Genomic DNA, 19257 nt, shown 5'->3' on the forward strand with positions numbered 1-19257 from the left:
TGCTGTTTTGAGTTATATTGAAGTAGATAACTTCAAAGCGCAAGCACCATGCATTAATTAGAGTTAAAAGGGTTAATTTATGTGAATGAATATCGCTCGTGCGTCTTTGCGAAATTTAACAGTAATTCTTTGTAGATACAATTCTTCCTGAATATGATGATATGTGCTGGCGCAGATTCACATTCAGACACGGTGGACCAGATTTTAGGAAGTTGCTTTTTGACATGGTACACTAAATCGCTACCTAATTGACCAATCACCAACGACGTCCCTCGGATTAAATCACTCATTGTCATCACTGCGCCGCCGCAGAACATAACGCTTATTATTACTACTGATAACATTATACTGTACCATAGTGCAAAATACAGTACACATTGTAGTAACATACCCATAGCTTTGCGAAAGTAATCATGGCAGAAACAAAAGACGTTATCGTTATCGGAGGCGGAATTAGCGGTAGGTATAGTTTGTATGTGAGTTGCACCGTTTGTACATCTAGGCCTACTGAACAATGGTACATTACTGAATGTAAAGCAGCTACAGGCTATTTTCATATCACACTAGTGACTAGTACTACATGATTATGCAACATGCATACGTGATTGTGTAATGTATGTTGTACGCTACTTTAATTTTATCACAGGCTATAAATCAATCCGACATTCGACGTCACATAATTATACCAGTGTGAATCATCCGCGCGTATAATACTGTATATCCAGCTAACGTATTACATTTTACGTATATTTCCATTTGGCCTAATTATATGCCTACTATGACTAGGCAATTCATGGATTCATTCTGCAGAATAGGCATTTAACATCATTAAAACTAGAACATCTGCAAGTTGTTTATTTTGGTGTTCTAGATGTTCGGAACTATGTGGTTTATATAGGTCGAAGTGTTGACACCACATTGGGTGGAAGTCAATAATAGGTTCCCTGGATAGCAGTATTCATTGTCACCTGATTTTATGTCTGGATTGAACATATTGACATGAGATAAAGTGATAGTCGAAATCAATTTGGTAACGAAGAAAAAATGCATATTAAAAGCCTCAACTTTTGGTCAATATGTTCCATTTTATGGACCCTTAGGGCGTCCGGATTCAGTAACCTTGTTGTAGGCTTACCTTTAATTTAAAATAAATTAAAATAAAATAAATAAAGTATATATAGGATGATGGTTGTGTAAATGTTTGATACGGGAACTTATCATGGACCTATTCAGTCTGTCAACAAATACTAAGTCCATAAATGTCGAATAAAATATATCGATCATCGGTTAATTTTGTTTACTTAGTGGGTTTACTGTTTCTACATGGGATCTTGGAAACTTGCCAAAATGAATACTTTGCAGTGTTTTTTCACTTTATTAAAACATAGTCTATTGACTATGATTAAAATAAATCACAGTCGAAAAATACGCTATACGCATAAACTTGACCAATCACAAGCGACGGATTATCTTTGAAACTGTCGCTTGTGATTGGTCAAAATACTTTAGTTGTGCGCACGTCATTTGTTGCGTCTCGTTGTAGGAAACAAACAAAACGCCATAGAAATTGCATTAAATTATGAACTTTGTACTTTAAATATTATATATTATGAAGGAAATGAATATTAATATGAAATGAAATGTTCGGTCAGGTTGAGAACATTAACAATTATGATAATTGTTATCACCAATGACCTTTGACTTCATAATAATTGTTTCCATGTTATATTATTAGGATCAACATCCTCATTGTCTTCATAACATGCTAGTCATCATCACCATCATATCCGATCCTTTGACCACCACATAACATAATTAACCAATGTGTTAGGTCTAAGCACCGTTACAGCTGCCAATACATAACAATCACTGTTGTATTCCTGTCACTCAACAATCAGAAATCTGTCATTAGGCGAAACTAAACAATTAATAGTTTATTTAATTACTACACAATTCCCTTTATCCTTTGTTTCAATTATAATTGCCATTATGTGCTGTAGTATTGTTCGGCCATGGAGAATTGTTCATGTTTCATAGACATTATTGATTGAGAGACAGCGAGTGATAATCTCTTTAAATCAATATTTGGACACATACAAGTTTGGGGGGGGGGGGGGGTCATGATGATATGATAACATTGCTTGGTAGGCCTACAAAAAATGTTTTGCAAAAATGAGAATTTATCAAAACTCGAATAGGCCTAAAATTTGATTAATATTAGGAGCGACGAAAGTTGCGATCCATCATGGACAAGCGAATCCGTGTATTGGTTCCCACTAGGACATGTATTGCAAAGACGTAATCACAAGGCAAATGAGTTAACCAATGACAAAGCGACAGTTCGGATAATCCATTGCGTTTACGTATTTGCGTTGCGTCCTAGTATGGGGAGCTATACAAAACATTGAAGTAGCCTATTAGTCGACAAGTTGTCCATGTATTAATTTTATCAAAGAATATTATAATATCCTTTGATTTTACCTAATAGAGACAGAACCGAATCCCCACTCCAACCTACTTTACTATTATATTTTCGTTTGAAGGTTTGCATGGCGAAATCAAATGTTGATATAAATTTTGCGGTACAGCACGTGTATTACTTCTGAAAAGAACTGTTTCGATCAATATACTTTGATCGTCCTCAGGAGTGAGAATGTTATATTTTCATTTCTATTTAAAGGGCTGTGTGCTGCTAAGCTGCTTGCCGAGAGCGGCGTTGATGTTTTGGTATTGGAAGCACGTGACAGAGTTGGTGGGCGCACGCACACAATGAGGGTAAATCAATAATAATGATAATCATTGAAAAAAAAACTAAATTGATAAAGCTTGGTTCTAAAGCTCTGTCTACACTATCAAACTTTATGTGACAAACAAATGTGATGTGCCCATATATGGACATGATGATGTCATATCACTACCATATTTAAGCATACACTTTTTTTTGTCAAACTAGTTTGATAGTAGTGTAGACAGAGCTTATAACCTGGACTAAACCATTTCCTCCATGATGCTAACTAGGCGACGCAATACGATGTTTTATTAAATATATTGTTGATAAAAAATGATGATATTGATGAGAGAAGGATGAGGTTGATAATTTTAATAAATGATATACAATAATTTGAATTTTTAAATTTTGATTTTTGTAACTTAGGATTCTTCAGTGGGTGGATATGTTGATCTGGGTGGCTCATACGTTGGACGCACACAAGATCGTCTGCTAAGAGTAGCAAAAGAGCTAGGCATTGAAAGTTACCCAATTGACGAGAACGCTAAGATATCGTGGGTACAGGATGTAAGATAACTTTTTTGGTGTATTTTTAGGTTAAATTGCAGTTGTGCGAGACTGAGTTCAGTAATCAAATAAATATTGAAACACTTTAACCATCAGGACAAAAGTTAGATATTTAATGCCGAAATGGTTACAGATGAGGCCATGTTATATACAATATATTATACTATACATTTCGGAAACATGCTGAACGTTTTGTACTTTTTAAAGTAGTTTTATATCAGCTGCTGCTTACGGATTTTTTCGAGAGCTTTTCCAACTTTCGTAAGTCCTTGATTAACACCGAATGTTTAAGGTGATGTCATGGTGATGTCATGTTTAAGGTGACATTCGGCAACATTATTCACGACATTTGTAAAAGCAGTAGGTGATATAAACTATAAATAATATAATAAATAATATATTATATGCTTTCAATATTTGTAATATTAATTATTCACGATATAAATAATATTCATAGATTATCTACTATGTCCACAGGGTAGAGTTTATCCATTCAAAGGATCATTCCCAACGTTTTACAACCCTCTCGTATGGATGGATATCAACCAAGTGATTCGAGGAATCGACAGCCTTGGTGAAAAGGTAACTATTTAACACTACCATTGCAATAATCGTGAATATTACTGTACCATGGCCATGTTACCGTACCATGTCCATGTTACCGTACCATGGCCATGTTACCGTACCATGACCATGGACCCGTACCATGAACATGGACCATGGCCATGTTACCGTACCATTACCATGTTACCGTACCATGGCCATGTTACCGTACCATTTGACCATGGCCATGTTACCGTACTATTTGACCATGGCAATGTTACCGTACCATGACCATGTTACCGTATTATTCAACATTATGCCGCCATCATCATCATCATCATCATTATAACAATCAACCATCATCAGTATTGTCATAATCATTACACATAGTTTCGTAATTATTATTATTATTATTATTATTATTGTTATTATTATTATTATTATTATTGTTGTTGACACTTTATTTCGTATTCAGATTCCATCTGCTGATCCTTGGGATTGTCCTGACGCTGAAGAATTGGATAACACTTTAATGCAAGATTGGATTGATAAGAATACATTGACAAAGTTAGTAAACGGAAACGAATAAGTAAAAGAAACGAAAGAAAAAAAAGAAAAAATAGAGTAGACATAGATATCGAATATGGGAAAAAAACAATGGATGAATAGAAAAAGGGACGAATAGACAAAATGTCAATGAAAGAACTGTTACACTTATCTTCACCATATTTTTTTTTAAAGAACTGGTAATGACTTCTGTAAGACTATCTGTCAGTTAATTGTTACATCTCAGGCGACTGAAATGTCAGTGTTGTTTGTTGCATGGTACATAAAGCAATGTGGGGGATTTGTGAGAATAATATCAACTAAATTTGGCGGACAGGTGAGTAGTCAAAATATGACACCTTCGGGAACCAACAACAAAACAGCAAATGTCCCCTTAAATAACAGTGTTTCTTTGAACTGACCCGATAGTCGGTTCACATCATGAATGTGTCCTCTTCACAGGCTAGGCCGAGTGTCCCCTGATAGGAGGGTCCCAATGAGGGGTTCTGTTGCATTGTTTAGTACGGTAAGTAATTAATTATTACTATAAAACCTACAATCAGTTCAAGTTTATTGTTTCACACAATACAATACAATATGATAATACAGAAACATAAATTAATAAATATAATTGTGTGAGGAGGACGCATTAAGCCAAGGCTTTAAGTTTGGTCCTCCAGTAATCAGTAATCGTTGTAAAAAATATAATTCATACAATAATTCTAACACAGAAAGTGGCTTTTTTCAATTTTTTACAGGAGAAGAAATTCATAGGTGGATCGCAACAGATTTCAATCGGACTTATGAACAAGATTGGAAAGGAGCGCGTCATATTAGATAGCCCAGTATACTCACTCGACCAATCAGGAGACGTAGCTGTTATCAAAACATTGAATGAAAAGACTTACAAAGTAAGCAAACTTAGTTGAAAATACTATAACACTGCTGTATTCGATTGGGACTTTACCGTTGAGTATAGCTTTTCCGTTAAGTACTTATATAACCGAGTATTTTGAGCGTTGAGATTGTTCTTAACGAAAACGCTTGAGTTGATAATTGTAAACATAATAACGGACCCTGGTTACAGATTTAAAAAAAACAAGTATATATCGGGTATCAGTAGGTCTATATAATTATGTTAGTTTGTACGATAACGTCCACATATTCTCAAGTTACCATTCTCAGGAAGAAGGGATTGCATCCTTCCTGAAAAAAAGTCAATAGGTCTATACATTGTTCACTTGTTTTTACTAGTATTCATTCATTGCTAGTTTGTCAAAAAACGTTATCGATTAATTTCCGAGCGCTTGATTTATTTTTTTTTTCATTTCCAGGCGAAACATGTAATTATAGCGATGTCACCAGGTTTAACGCAAAAGATTCATTTTAACCCTCCACTGCCACCGCTCCGAAACCAGCTTGCCGCGCGCAGTCCGATGGGCTCGGTAATAAAGTGTATGGTCTATTACAAGACTGACTTCTGGAGAGATAGAGGTAGGTATTATAATTCTTATTAACAACTCGCTATTAAGATTCACTTTTGCCTATATATAACAACATATTGAATTGAGACCCAGTCAACTATGTCTCGTAGAACTGCTAATTATAATATTGATAACTTGTTCGTTTTTAGGGTACTGTGGTTCTTCGTGGAGTATCGATCCTGATCTGCCAGTAGAGTGGTCATTGGATGACACCAAACCGGATGGAAGTGCGCCAGCTTTAGTCACGTGAGTCAATACGTACCTCATTAATATAGGCTTTAGTGTATAGTGCTAACCGAATATTATAAGCTTTTCATTCATATATGATTCATTATAACATGGGCCTGGGAGGGAATTCAATGTGTGTTTCTACTAGGAAGGACGATACACTTTAACCTTATTTTTTTTAAATTTCTTTTAGATTTATAACCGCAAACAAGGCTAGAAAGTTTTGTCAGCTTACAGAAAATGAACGGTAACGTGTTTTTGTATTATCACGTGATATATTAAAAGATTGTGATTGTTGTAAATGGAACGAAAGAAAGCTAAAAGTATAATTTTGATATCGAACAAATTTGAACGTCATTCACAGCAATTGTCATTTTAAAATCAATCAATCTTGTAACAAACGACAATCTAATAATAGTGGGTTCAAATTTCGACAACCGCACATTTCGAAACCAAATTATGTGACGATAGAGAGGGCGCTCTACTAAAATTTCTTGTAATTTTTTTTAACTAGACGTGATAAATTGTGTCGATATTTTGCAAAAGTTTTTGGCACCGATGAAGCAATGCATGTAAGTGAATTCTTGTAAATTATATCGTCTTTATAATTATAATATTATATAATTATCAAAATTATTATCAGCGGTGACGTCATTCGTCACCAGCGCGTGGCGTTGATTAAAAAATGACAAACTTATTTTATTTTTAGCCAATTAACTACGTAGAGAAAAACTGGATGGCAGAAGCGTATTCAGCGGGTTGTTACACAACTATATTCCAGCCAGGAACTCTTTACCAATACGGCAGGTAATTTAGCTCTTTTTTACAACTTAAGCTCTGTCTACACTATCAAACTGTAATGTGACAAAAACATGTGATGTGCCCTAATATAGTATTAAAATGCCCAAATATGGTAGTGATATGACATCATCATGTTCATATATGGACACATCACATGTTTTTGTCACAGTTTGATAGTGTAGACAGATCTTAACCCATGGGGCTGCACAGTAGAGCAACAATCTTAAAATCTACTTTCAGAGAATTAAGAAGGATAGTCGGCTGTATACACTTTGCAGGTACGGAAACGGCTAGTAAATGGTCTGGTTATATGGACGGAGCTGTTGAATCTGGTGAACGTGCCGCTAGAGAGGTATTCAATCGCACATTTAATAATATGTCTGTTATACTTTTGTTGTGTGATTATGATATTATTAGATAATTATCAATTAATTGTTGACTTTATAGATACTTTATGATATGGGAAAGTTACCGAAATCCATGATTTGGCAAGACGAACCAGAAACAAAGGTAAGAGAAGAAAAACCTTTCCCGAGTGTTTCCCGAGTACTACTGTACAATTTAGACGGACGATCGAGCGGTAACGATATACAATCTATGCTATTCCTTATATTATTATGATCATTTAAACACAACGCGCGCGAAGCGGACGAGAGGCTTCCGGTCGCTCAGGATGGGTAGATACAGACGTTTGACAAGCTACGCGGTTTTCCGCTTACCTTTACCGCTCGTCTGTGTAAATTGGCTTTTAAGTTGCGTATTCCTATGAATAGGCCTATATAAAGTATGGGACGCCAAATGCGTCGTACTCAAGCTGTAACAGCCTATATAAAGTATTTTAACCGTACTGTAAAACTTAATCAGCTGTTATTTACTTTTTTAAAGTGTTATACTGCTTGAATGTATTATTCTTATTTTTTAGGACTATCCAGCGATTCCATTTCCGAAGTCGTTCGTAGAAAGAAACGCCCCGACGGCTCGCGGTTTTGTACGTTTTGTTACCAGGACAACGTTTTGGACGGCTGCCGTTGCCGGTGGAGTTTGGCTTTACAAACATTTAAATAAATAAAACAACTGGATGTTGTTCCGGATTAACTGGATTTATACTCGTTGTTTCTGAATCATTTGATTGAAAATAATATGTCTACTAAATCTAATCTCTTCTAAACAATAGATGAACTCTATTTCGCATTATCTTCTTTGATAATTTTTGTTAAATTAGTAGAACTATGAGATTCCTTAAAAATTCATCGTCTGCAAGGTAAATTGTTATCTCACGCTATTATGTCATCAATTATGTATCATCGTTTATCATCTTGCTCGTCAATCGACATTATAGGTACGGCGCACTCACAAACCGTAGCCTAACGTCATGATCCAGCTTAACGAAGAGGCCTGAGGCCCCTGGTTTAGGAAACCTTAAGCGTGGTTCCCACTACCGACGCAACACAAGGACGTAACGCAACGCAAGTGAATTGACCAATCACAAGCGATGGCTTATTCGCTTGTGAATGATAACTGTCTATAAATTCGCTTGTCATTGGTTAAAACGCTTGCGTTGCGTTTACGTCCTTGCGTTACGTTCTAGTGGGAACCAAGCTTTAACTGCCTCTCCAAGTTCAAACGCTGGAGGCCTTGGGTATTTTTAGCCTTTTCGGCATATTTTAATTTTCATGTGGGCATTGCTCATGGGTTTAGCCAGTGAACGCTCACATAGCCGTTAGTAGGCCTACGCCACTGACGTCATCGTCATCGGGAAGCTTGATCTCAGGGTTTCTATTGTATAAAGTGTGGTTTATCAATGGTTATAATAACTGTACAATATACGTACGTATAATACTGATCAAGGCACATAAAATAGACCTCTGCTGTTTGAGTAATATTGAAGTAGAAAACTTCAATGCGCACTTGCACCATCCATTAGGCCAGTTTAAAAGCGGGTTAATTTATGTGAATATAAATAAATATTTTTTCTTTCTGTGAAAATGTGACGTGTATGCGCACGTGCGAAAAAAGAGTAATACTTTGTAGCTATAATCCCTTCTGAATATGATGGTATGCGCTGACGCAAACATCCCGTATACCAAAAGGACCAGATTTGGCGAGAAAGTGCTTATTGTCATAATGGTACACTAAATCGCTACCTAATTGACCAATCACCAACGACGTCCCTCGGATTAAATCACTCATTGTCATCACTGCGCCGCCGCAGAACATAACGCTTATTATTACTACTGATAACATTATACTGTACCATAGTGCAAAATACAGTACACATTGTAGTAACATACCCATAGCTTTGCGAAAGTAATCATGGCAGAAACAAAAGACGTTATCGTTATCGGAGGCGGAATTAGCGGTAGGTATAGTTTGTATGTGAGTTGCACCGTTTCTATATCTAGGCCTACTGAACAATGTTACATTACTGAATGTAAAGCAGCTACAGGCTAACTTCATTTCATATCATCATTTCACACTAGTACTATATGATTATGCAACATGCATACGTGATTGTGTAATGCATATTGTACGCTACTTTCTGTAGGCTTACTATTAATTTAAAATAAATTCTAATAAACTAAATAAAGTATAGGATGAAGGTTGTGTAAATGTTTGATACGGGAACTTATCATGGACCTATTCAGTCTGTCAACAAATACAAAGTCCTTTTCTGTCTAAGTCCAGACATGTCGAATAAAATATATCGATCGTCGGTTTATTTTGTTTACTTAGGAGGTTTACTGTTTCTACATGGGATCTTGGATAACTTGCCCAAATGAATAGGCTACTTTGCTGTGTTTTTTCACTTTATTAAAATAAATCACAGTTGAAAAATACGAAACGCATTAACTTGACCAATCACGAGCGACGGATTATCTTTGAAACTGTCGCTTGTGATTGGTCAAAATACTTTAATTGTACGCACGTAATTTGTTGCGTTGCGGTGTAGGAAATTGTCTTCATAACATACCAGTGTTCACCATCATGTCCGATCCTTTGACCACATAACGTAATTAACCAATGTGTTTAGGCCTAAGCACCGTTATAGCTTGCAAATACTTCCTGTCACTCAACAATCAGAAATCTGTCATTAGGCGAAACTAAACAATTAATGATTATTTTAATTACTACACAATTCCCTTTGTCCTATGTTTCAATTATAATTGCCATTATTTACTGTAGTATTGTTCGGCCATGGAGAATTTCGACATGGTTCTCTGCATAGACGTTAATGATTTCAGAGGGGAAGCGAATGATAACAAGTTCAAGGTCATGATGTTATGATAACATTGCTTTGTAGGCCTACAAAAATGTTTTTGTAAAAACGAGTAACAAGCCTCTATCAAAACTCGTATAGGCCTAAAATGTTATATTAGGAGAAGAAAGTACGGTGATAAGACAAACGAATCCATGATGTATAAAGTTGGTTCCCACTTGGATGTATCGCAAGAACGTAAGTTGCATGACCAATGACAAAGCGACAGTTCGGATCACCCATGGCGCTTACGTCCTTGCGTAGCGTTTTAGTTGTGGGAACTACTAGGCCTACAACACAATGTATGTATGCCATAGTATAAGTATAGCCTAGTTGAATTTTGATAATAATGATAATAATAAACTTTTATAGAGCGCTAAAAGACCAACAAGAATGATTAAAAAAGGTTATATTTTAGAAGTGACTTGAATTGCTTAAGAGATTTATATTGACGGATATAGAGTAGAAGCTGGTTCCAAACTAGTGGCGCGCGTGCAAAAAAAAACCCCTTAAACAAGTTGTCCATGTATTCATTTTGACAAAGATTAAATTTTAATATATTCTCTGATTTAAAAGAAATAAAGATCATTACCGAATCCCCAATCCAACCTACTTATTATATTTTCATTTTTATTGAAAGGGCTGTGTGCTGCTAAGCTGCTTGCCGAGAGCGGCGTTGATGTTCTAGTATTGGAAGCACGTGACAGAGTCGGTGGGCGCACCCACACAATGAAGGTAAATCGATAATAATGATACTATTAAGAAAAGACAATAAACAAAACAATATTATTATTTCACTTTATATGAAACCACATAAAATAAATTACAGATCGTGACCAAATGCCAAATTTAAATTAATTTTTCCAAAAATATGAATACCGTAACTAAATTCACAAAAATATTAATAGGAACCATACTAAAGCTTGGTTCCAACATGTATAAACTATACTTCCTCCATTGTACCAGTTAAGCTTGGTTCCCACTGGGACGAACGCAAGGACGTAAACGCAACGCAAGCGTGTTGACCAATCACACGCGACAGTTCGCATAATCCATCCAGGGAGTCCATCGCTTGTGATTGGTCAAATCACTTACTTTGCGTTACGTCCTTGTTGTGGGAACCAAGCTTTACAAGAGCACGCAATAAGACGTTTTATTAAAGACATTTTTTAATGATGATTGATAAGAGAAAGATGATACTTAGCTGGTAACAGTTTCTGTTTGAAAATAATTAAAAAATATAAAATAATTGTAATTGTTTTAATTTAGGATTCTTCAGTGGGTGGATACGTTGATCTGGGTGGCTCATACGTTGGACGCACACAAGACCGTGTGCTAAGAGTAGCAAAAGAGCTAGGCATTGAAAGTTACCCAATTGACGAAGACGCTAGATATCCTGGTTACAGGATGTAAGATTAACAGGGCCGTAGCCAGAATCTGTCAAGGGGGGGGGGGGGGGGGGTTCGGACACTAAATATTTGGGTCAACCCCCCTCCCCCTGGGGTGGGGCCTGATGCAAAGCGAATTTTGTTAAATGACACCCCTAGATGGCCGGAAAAGACACTCTCGTGCAGCATGCTATATAACCAATGAGCAAAAAGATCGTACTTTTTTCCTCCTCCTCAAACACGTCGATAATTTAAATGACGATAACTATTTGTTGCCGTATGTTAGATGCGCGTGCTCTGTGCGGAACCGCCGATTGTTTGATCATTAACTCCGTATTTTGTTTTGCGTTCAAGTTCAATGCGAACGTATATCTAGGAGCAGCCCCGAAAAAAGCACACTGGATGAAGGCAAATGCTATTTGCTAGCTGCTCTATCTATAATATTTATTTACAGCAATTTGTCGAGGAATATAAATATGTAAATAGGTGATATTGATACATTTTAGTAGGTATCGGCTGGTGGTCTAGAAAAAAATAATCGGATGCCATAATGTGAACTACAGTACTTGATACCATAGATATTATAGTGTAAAATATTAATATTCACTATAATCCACTATGATACATTATACTTCATAGTCACACATAAATACTGATGTACGTCGGAAGGCTATATACTTTATGCATGCTGCCTGACTGCCAGTGATCTAAACAATTATAGGTACGCAGTTGTCTGGCGGTGTCCTTTGTACGAATCGTTCGTGCGCCAGCTCGCTATGAGACGCGTCAATATCATGTTACATGCAGGGACCAAACATTTATTTTTCAGGTTAAAATCGGCAATTCATTTGCAGCTTTTAGAAATTTACAGACACGTATCACTAGTTGACGCTCATACAGAGAAGAAGGTTCACGAACAAGTTTACGAATTTTTCAATTTACAAACAACTTTTTGTACTGTGGGGCACGTATTTTGAGGATTTTTGGAGATGAGGGTGAGGTATTGGGCATGTCGGGGATGGGGGTTCGCAGTTTGTTAAGGGGGGTTCGCTGTAAAGGGGGGGGTTCGCCCGAACCATAAAAACCCCCCCTGGCTACGGGCCTGATTAATGTATTATTTTTGTTTAAAGGTTACAAACTGAGTACGGTAGTCAATAATTATTGATACTTTACTTAAACCATAAGAACAAAAATGAGATATTTTACGCCGAAATAGTTACAGATGATGTTATGTATAATGTATTGTGAGCTTTTCTCCGATCTTATATCAGGCAGCTTTAATGTTTTGTACACACGAATTAATTTGTCTGTAAATAATATTTTTACATTTTTTAATGATCGTTAAATTATGTTCGATTTGTTATACTTATCTTATGTATTGTTATTGTTTTACTTTTATATGTTCAAGTGCAGTATGGAGAACCAATTCGATAGTGCTAAGCACTCATGGCAACCCCAGGGTGCTGCACCGCTGTCATGTTTATACGTTGTTGTTTATGCATGAAAATTGAATAAAATAAATACTCATAGATTATCTAATATGTCCACAGGGTAAAGTTTATCCATTCACAGGAACATTCCCAACGTTTTACAACCCTCTCGTATGGATGGATATCAACCAAGTGATTCGAGGAATCGACAGCCTTGGTGAAAAGGTAACTTGTCTGTCATTAGTATTGATGTCGTCATCATTACCATATTAGTCAAATCAGAGACGTCATCATTGCAACAGTCACTTATAATCATTATTAACTATCACTATCATAAGCCCGTTCAGGTTGAGTTATTTACCTGGCGTATAATAAGTTTCATGAACTAATTATCGCTAACTTTGGTGGGTATGCCACCGGTTTAAGGCAATCTAACAACAGGATGCTAAGTTCCGGAGATCAAAGGGTTTATATGTGGCTGCGACACGATCAGACACCGCGCGCTGCGGAGAATATGCAGTACTGTTGGTTTTTCGTATCCAGTAAAGCGTGGTTAAGTTCTCACTAGAACGTAACGCAAGGACGTAAACGCAACGCAAGCGTTTTAACCAATGACAAGCGAAGTTATAGACAGTTAGCAATCACAAGCGAATAAGCCATCGCTTGTGATTGGTCAATTCACTTGCGTTGCGTCCTTGCGTTGCGTCGCTAGTGGGAACCACGCTTAAGATCAAATGACTGTTACGAGTTCCTATCTTGGCAAGCCGAGCTCAGTTTCCTGTTAACCAAGCCTAAACGCGCGCGCACATAGACACACAGATATTTTCTTCGTTATCTTTTGATAACTGTATGATGTCGTATTTTCAGATTCCATCTGCTGATCCTTGGGATTGTCCTGACGCAGAAGAGTTGGATAATACTACAATGCAAGATTGGATTGATAAGAATACCTTGACGAAGTTAGTAGAATAATAGATAAACGACGGAGAAACAATGATCAGAATTAAATAATATGCAATCGAATGAAAGAATACATAAGTATACAAACGAATGAATAACCAAGCTAGCATCGTAGAGTTAATAAGTAGACATCAATTTTACTCTGCCCTGGACATAGGCATTAATACGAATGGGAAATTTGGACGCACACAAGACCGTCTGCTAAGAGTAGCAAAAGAGCTAGAGGCATTGAAAATTACCCAATTGACGAATGGGTAACCGAGCTAGTATCGTAGAGTTAATAAGTGACATCAATTTTACTCTGCCCTGTGGTAGGCATAAATACGAATGGGAAAAACAGATGAATTGTTATTCGCGTGTATGAATAAAAGTAATACAGAATCTGTGTTATTCCTTATGACCATTTAAACACAACGCGAAGCGTACGAGCGATTTCCGCTCAGGATAGATATACGTGGGACAAGCGACGTGGTTTTCCACTTACCGTTACCGTTCGTCTGTGTAAATTGACCTTAATGCTTCTTTGTTTTCTTGTATTTAGGAACGGGTAATAACTTCTGTAAGTCCATGTGTCAACTAACTGTCACATCTCAGCTGACTGAAATGTCAGTGTTGTTTGTTGCATGGTACATCAAGCAATGTGGGGGATTTGTGAGAATGATATCAACTAAATTTGGCGGACAGGTGAGTGGTCAAATAATGATAACAACTTCTGTAGAACCGGTTATATTAAGCACCTTTGGGATCGGAACCAACAACAAAACAGCAAATGTCCCCTTAAGCGTGGTTCCCACCAGGACGTACGCGCAACGCAAGCGAGTTGACCAATGCCAAGCCACTGTTCGAATAATCCATCGCTTGTGATTGGTCAAATCACTTATGTTGCGTTACGTCCTTGCGTGCGTCGCTAGTGGGAACCCAGCTTTAATATGAGTGTCTCCTTGAACTAGGCCTAGGCTTATAGTTTGTTTGACACGAATGTGTCCTCTTCACAGGCAGAGTGTTCCAATGAGGGGCTCTACTGTATAATATCGTATGAAGAATATTAGATCTCTTAATGTATGCTACAATAATGCTCTGCGCCGTATACTTAATGTCTCTAGAAGTAGTAGTGTCAGTGCAATGTTTATTGAACATGGTGTCCCTTCCTTTAATGAGTACATGCGAAAATCTACCTATGGTTTCATGCAACGTATGTTGAATAGTGATAACATCCTTGTTGCTTGTGTTTGCAAACATATGCTCCATAACTCCAAAATGTATTGTAGATGGAGAAGCATTCTTTATACTTAAGTTTAGATTTGTCTTTTTCTGTTAATAAGTTTATTAATATGGATGATATTTCCAAAATAAAAAGAAATTGAATTGAATTGAATTGAATATATTACATTTAGTAAATTACTAGTATTACTATTGAATCTACAATCAGTAATCGTCATAAAAAATATAATTCGTACAATAATTCTACACAGAAAGTGGCTTGTTTTATTGTTTGTATAGGAGAAGAAATTCATAGGAGGATCGCAACAGATTTCAATCGGACTCATGAACAAGATTGGAAAGGAGCGCGTCATACTAGATAGCCCAGTATACTCACTCGACCAATCAGGAGACGTAGCTGTTATCAAAACATTGAATGAAAAGACTTACAAAGTAAGCACATTTATTTGAGGAAGAAAACTATCATTATAAAATTATTAACGAACCCTGGTCACAGATTTTTTTAAATAAATACAAAGAATATATCTTGTTGTATATCAGTATAGTGTCATTATGTATGTTTGTTTTTACGGTAACGTCCACAATGTTCAAGTTACCGTCATCATAGGAGAATACATCCCTCTTACCTTGCGATACAAAATGGTCAAAATACGCAGTTCACTTGTTTTTACTATTCATTGCTAGTTTGTCGAAAACGGTATTTTTTTTCCAGGCGAAACATGTAATTATAGCGATGTCACCAGGTTTAACGCAAAAGATTCATTTTAACCCTCCACTGCCACCGCTCCGAAACCAGCTTGCCGCTCGCAGTCCGATGGGCTCGGTAATAAAGTGTATGGTATATTACAAGACTGACTTCTGGAGAGATAGAGGTAGGTATTATAGTTCTAGTATTATATTTCGCTATTAAGAAAATGAACAACATGATTGAATGCAACCCAGTCAACTATGTCTCGTAGAACTGCTAATCATAATATTGATATCATTTGATAATTGTTCGTTTTTAGGGTACTGTGGTTCCTCGTAGAGTATCGATCCCGATCTACCAGTAGAGTGGTCAGTAGATGACACCAAACCGGATGGGACTGCGCCAGCTTTAGTCACGTGAGTCAATGAATATCATAGGCATATTAATTAAGATATAATTTATTATAACATGGGCCTGGGAGTGAAAGGTGTGTTTTTACTAGGAAGAACGATACACTAAACCTTTATTTTAACTTCATTTAACCTGTTTCATTTTATTTTAGATTTATAACCGCAAACAAGGCTAGACAGTTCTGTCAGCTTACAGAAAATGAACGGTAACGTGTTTTTGTATTACCACGTGATATATTAAAAGATTGTGATTTTTGTAAATCGAAAGAAGAAAGAAGCTAATTAAAATAAAATTTCGATATCGAACAAATTTGAACGTCATTCACACCAATTTTTAAAATCACTCAATAAATTGTATAACGAAAATCTCATAAATGCTGGGTTCGACCACCGCACACATGAAACCAAATTGTGTGACGATAGAGAGGGCGCTCAAAGACTTTTATATATTTTTTAACATAGACGTTATACATTGTGTCGATATTATGCAAAAGTTTTCGGCACCGATGAAGCAATGCATGTAAGTGAATTCTTGTATATTATATCTTCTTTATAATTATAATATATATAATTATCAAAATTATTATCAGCGGTGACGTCATTCGTCACCAGCGCGCGGCGTTGATTAAAAAATGACAAACTTATTTTATATTTTTAGCCAATTAACTACGTAGAGAAAAACTGGATGGCAGAAGCATATTCAGCGGGTTGTTACACAACTATATTTCAACCTGGAACTCTTTACCAATACGGCAGGTAATTTAGCTCTTTTTATGTGACAAAAACATGTTATATGCCCTAATATAGTAGTAACATGCCCAAATATGGTAGTGATATGACATCATCATGTCCATGTAAGGGCACATCACATCATTTTGATAGTGTAGACAGAGCTTAACCAATGGGGCTGCACAGTAGAGCAAAGAACTAACAACTCTGTGAGTTTACTTTATGCTCGCCACTATAATTTCAGAGAATTAAGAAGGATAATCGGCTGTATACACTTTGCAGGCACGGAAACGGCTAGTAAATGGTCTGGCTATATGGACGGAGCTGTTGAATCTTGTGAACGTGCTGCTAGAGAGGTATTCAATCGCACATTTAATAATACTATGTCTATTATACTTTTGTTATGTGATTATTATATAATTATGCATTAATTGTTGACTTTATAGATACTTTATGATATGGGAAAGTTACCAAAATCCATGATTTGGCAAGACGAACCAGAAACAAAGGTAAGAACCACAACCTTTCCCGAGTGTTTCCCAAGTGTATACTCGGGGAAACTTTTGTACACGATAGTTTTACAAAGTACTACTGTATTATACTTACTGCACATAAGTTGCGTATTCCTCAAACAGGCCTATATCAAGAATTGTTTACCATACTCTAAAATTTAATCAGCTGTAATTTACTTTTTAAAGTGTTATACTGCTTTATTAAAGCTTGAATGTATTAATTTTATTTTTTAGGACTATCCAGCGATTCCATTTCCAAAATCGTTCGTAGAAAGGAACGCCCCGACGGCTCGCGGCTTTGTACGTTTTGTTCTACCAGGACAACGTTTTGGACGGCTGCCGTTGCCGGTGGAGTTTGGCTTTACAAACATTTAAATAAATAAAAGGCTGACATTGTTATTCCAGACTAGTTGAATTTATACTCGTTGTTTCTGAATCATTTGATTGAAAATAATATGTCTCCCAAATCTAATATCTTCTAAACAATAGATGAACTCTATTTCGCTTTATCTCCTTTGATAATTTTGTTAAATTAATAGTGAGACTCCTTTAAATTCATCGTCTGCAAGGTAAATTTCCATCTCACGCTATTCTGGCATCAGTTCTGTATCATCAAACAACATTATAGGTACGGCGCACTCACAATTCACAAACAATACCCTAACGTCATGATCCAGTGGCGTAACGAAGAGGCCTGATGCCCCTGGTTGTTTAGGCAACCTAATTGGCCCTCCAAGTTCCAACGCGTGAGGCCTTGGGTGTTTTTACCCCTTTTTCGGCATAGTTTAATTTAAGTTCCTCTAGGCATCGCTCATCGGCACGATAAGCTCAGGGTCCCAGAGTTTAGCCAGTGAGCGCTCACATAGCCGTTAGTACGCCACTGACGTCATCGTCACCGGGAAGCAATGATCTCAGGGTTTACACTTTCTATTTTCTAAAGTGGGGTTTATCAATGTTTGTATTTTATAATAACTATCTAGTCTGGTTAGGCATTTTAAACCAGTAATCATCAAAAGTAGTTGTCTCGATCGATTTGAGCATAGAGATATTATAGTGAACTATAATATCTCTATGATTTGAGTGGCCCAGCTCATCGCGATTACGTACGTTTTAGTACTCGAGGCTACATAGGCGCACCTACCTTGTAGTTTCCTTAACATGGACATACAATGCAATATTCAATTGATAAACATTAAATGGTTGAATGATTATGATAAATATAAATTAATTTGCAACTTTTCATGATTATGACGTAATGCAATTTTACCGTACCTTTATTAGTAAACAGAAGTTAGAATACGGTACCGTATCTTTAGCCACAGCGTAAATCATTTGCAAGGACCTTTTTATTTTAAAAAAATCGTGTTCAACTAAAATTGAGATGACACGTAAGTGTTATTTTTGTGTGCAACACGAAGACCAGCTATTGAATTGTATCATGGATTAATTCATTTATCTATGATTGTATATTAATATATCTGAAAACAAATAGAATTGGAATATCTCGTGTTGTATTTAATAGATATTATCTTTGTGGCCCGTTCCTGTATAGGAAAAACACATTTTCCCCATAAAAAAAACCCAGAGAAACTAATCCATAGCAAAATCCTTATCAATTATAAATAGTTTTTATTATGGCACATGCCAGAATAAAAACTATTTTATTTATACGAAGAGAGATTTCTTTAAAATTAAATAGCGTCCTCTCTCTCTCTGTATAAAAAAGAATGTGGTGGCGGGCGACGAGAGAGAGATAGGAGATAGAT

The 19257-nt window shown here is 36.4% G+C and overlaps 1 protein-coding gene and 1 pseudogene across 1 annotated transcript; both read left to right on the plus strand.

The window, feature by feature from the left end:
* The first annotated feature begins 263 nt into the window (after positions 1–263).
* On the plus strand, positions 264–7972 carry LOC140054545 (amine oxidase [flavin-containing]-like). Its single transcript, XM_072099576.1, has 15 exons — positions 264–459; positions 2681–2775; positions 3155–3295; positions 3773–3877; positions 4314–4405; positions 4580–4721; positions 5143–5295; positions 5719–5878; positions 6018–6114; positions 6290–6343; positions 6611–6668; positions 6806–6903; positions 7138–7249; positions 7345–7407; positions 7820–7972. Exons 1-15 carry the CDS (start codon positions 414–416, stop codon positions 7964–7966), a joined length of 1563 nt encoding a protein of 520 aa, XP_071955677.1. The 5' UTR covers positions 264–413; the 3' UTR covers positions 7967–7972.
* A 1151-nt stretch (positions 7973–9123) lies between these two features.
* Positions 9124–19256, plus strand: LOC140055565 (amine oxidase [flavin-containing]-like; annotated as a pseudogene).
* The last annotated feature ends 1 nt before the right edge of the window (position 19257 follows it).

This window comes from Antedon mediterranea, chromosome 7 (genome assembly GCF_964355755.1).
Source record: "Antedon mediterranea chromosome 7, ecAntMedi1.1, whole genome shotgun sequence".
Classification (NCBI taxonomy): Eukaryota; Metazoa; Echinodermata; class Crinoidea; order Comatulida; family Antedonidae; genus Antedon; species Antedon mediterranea.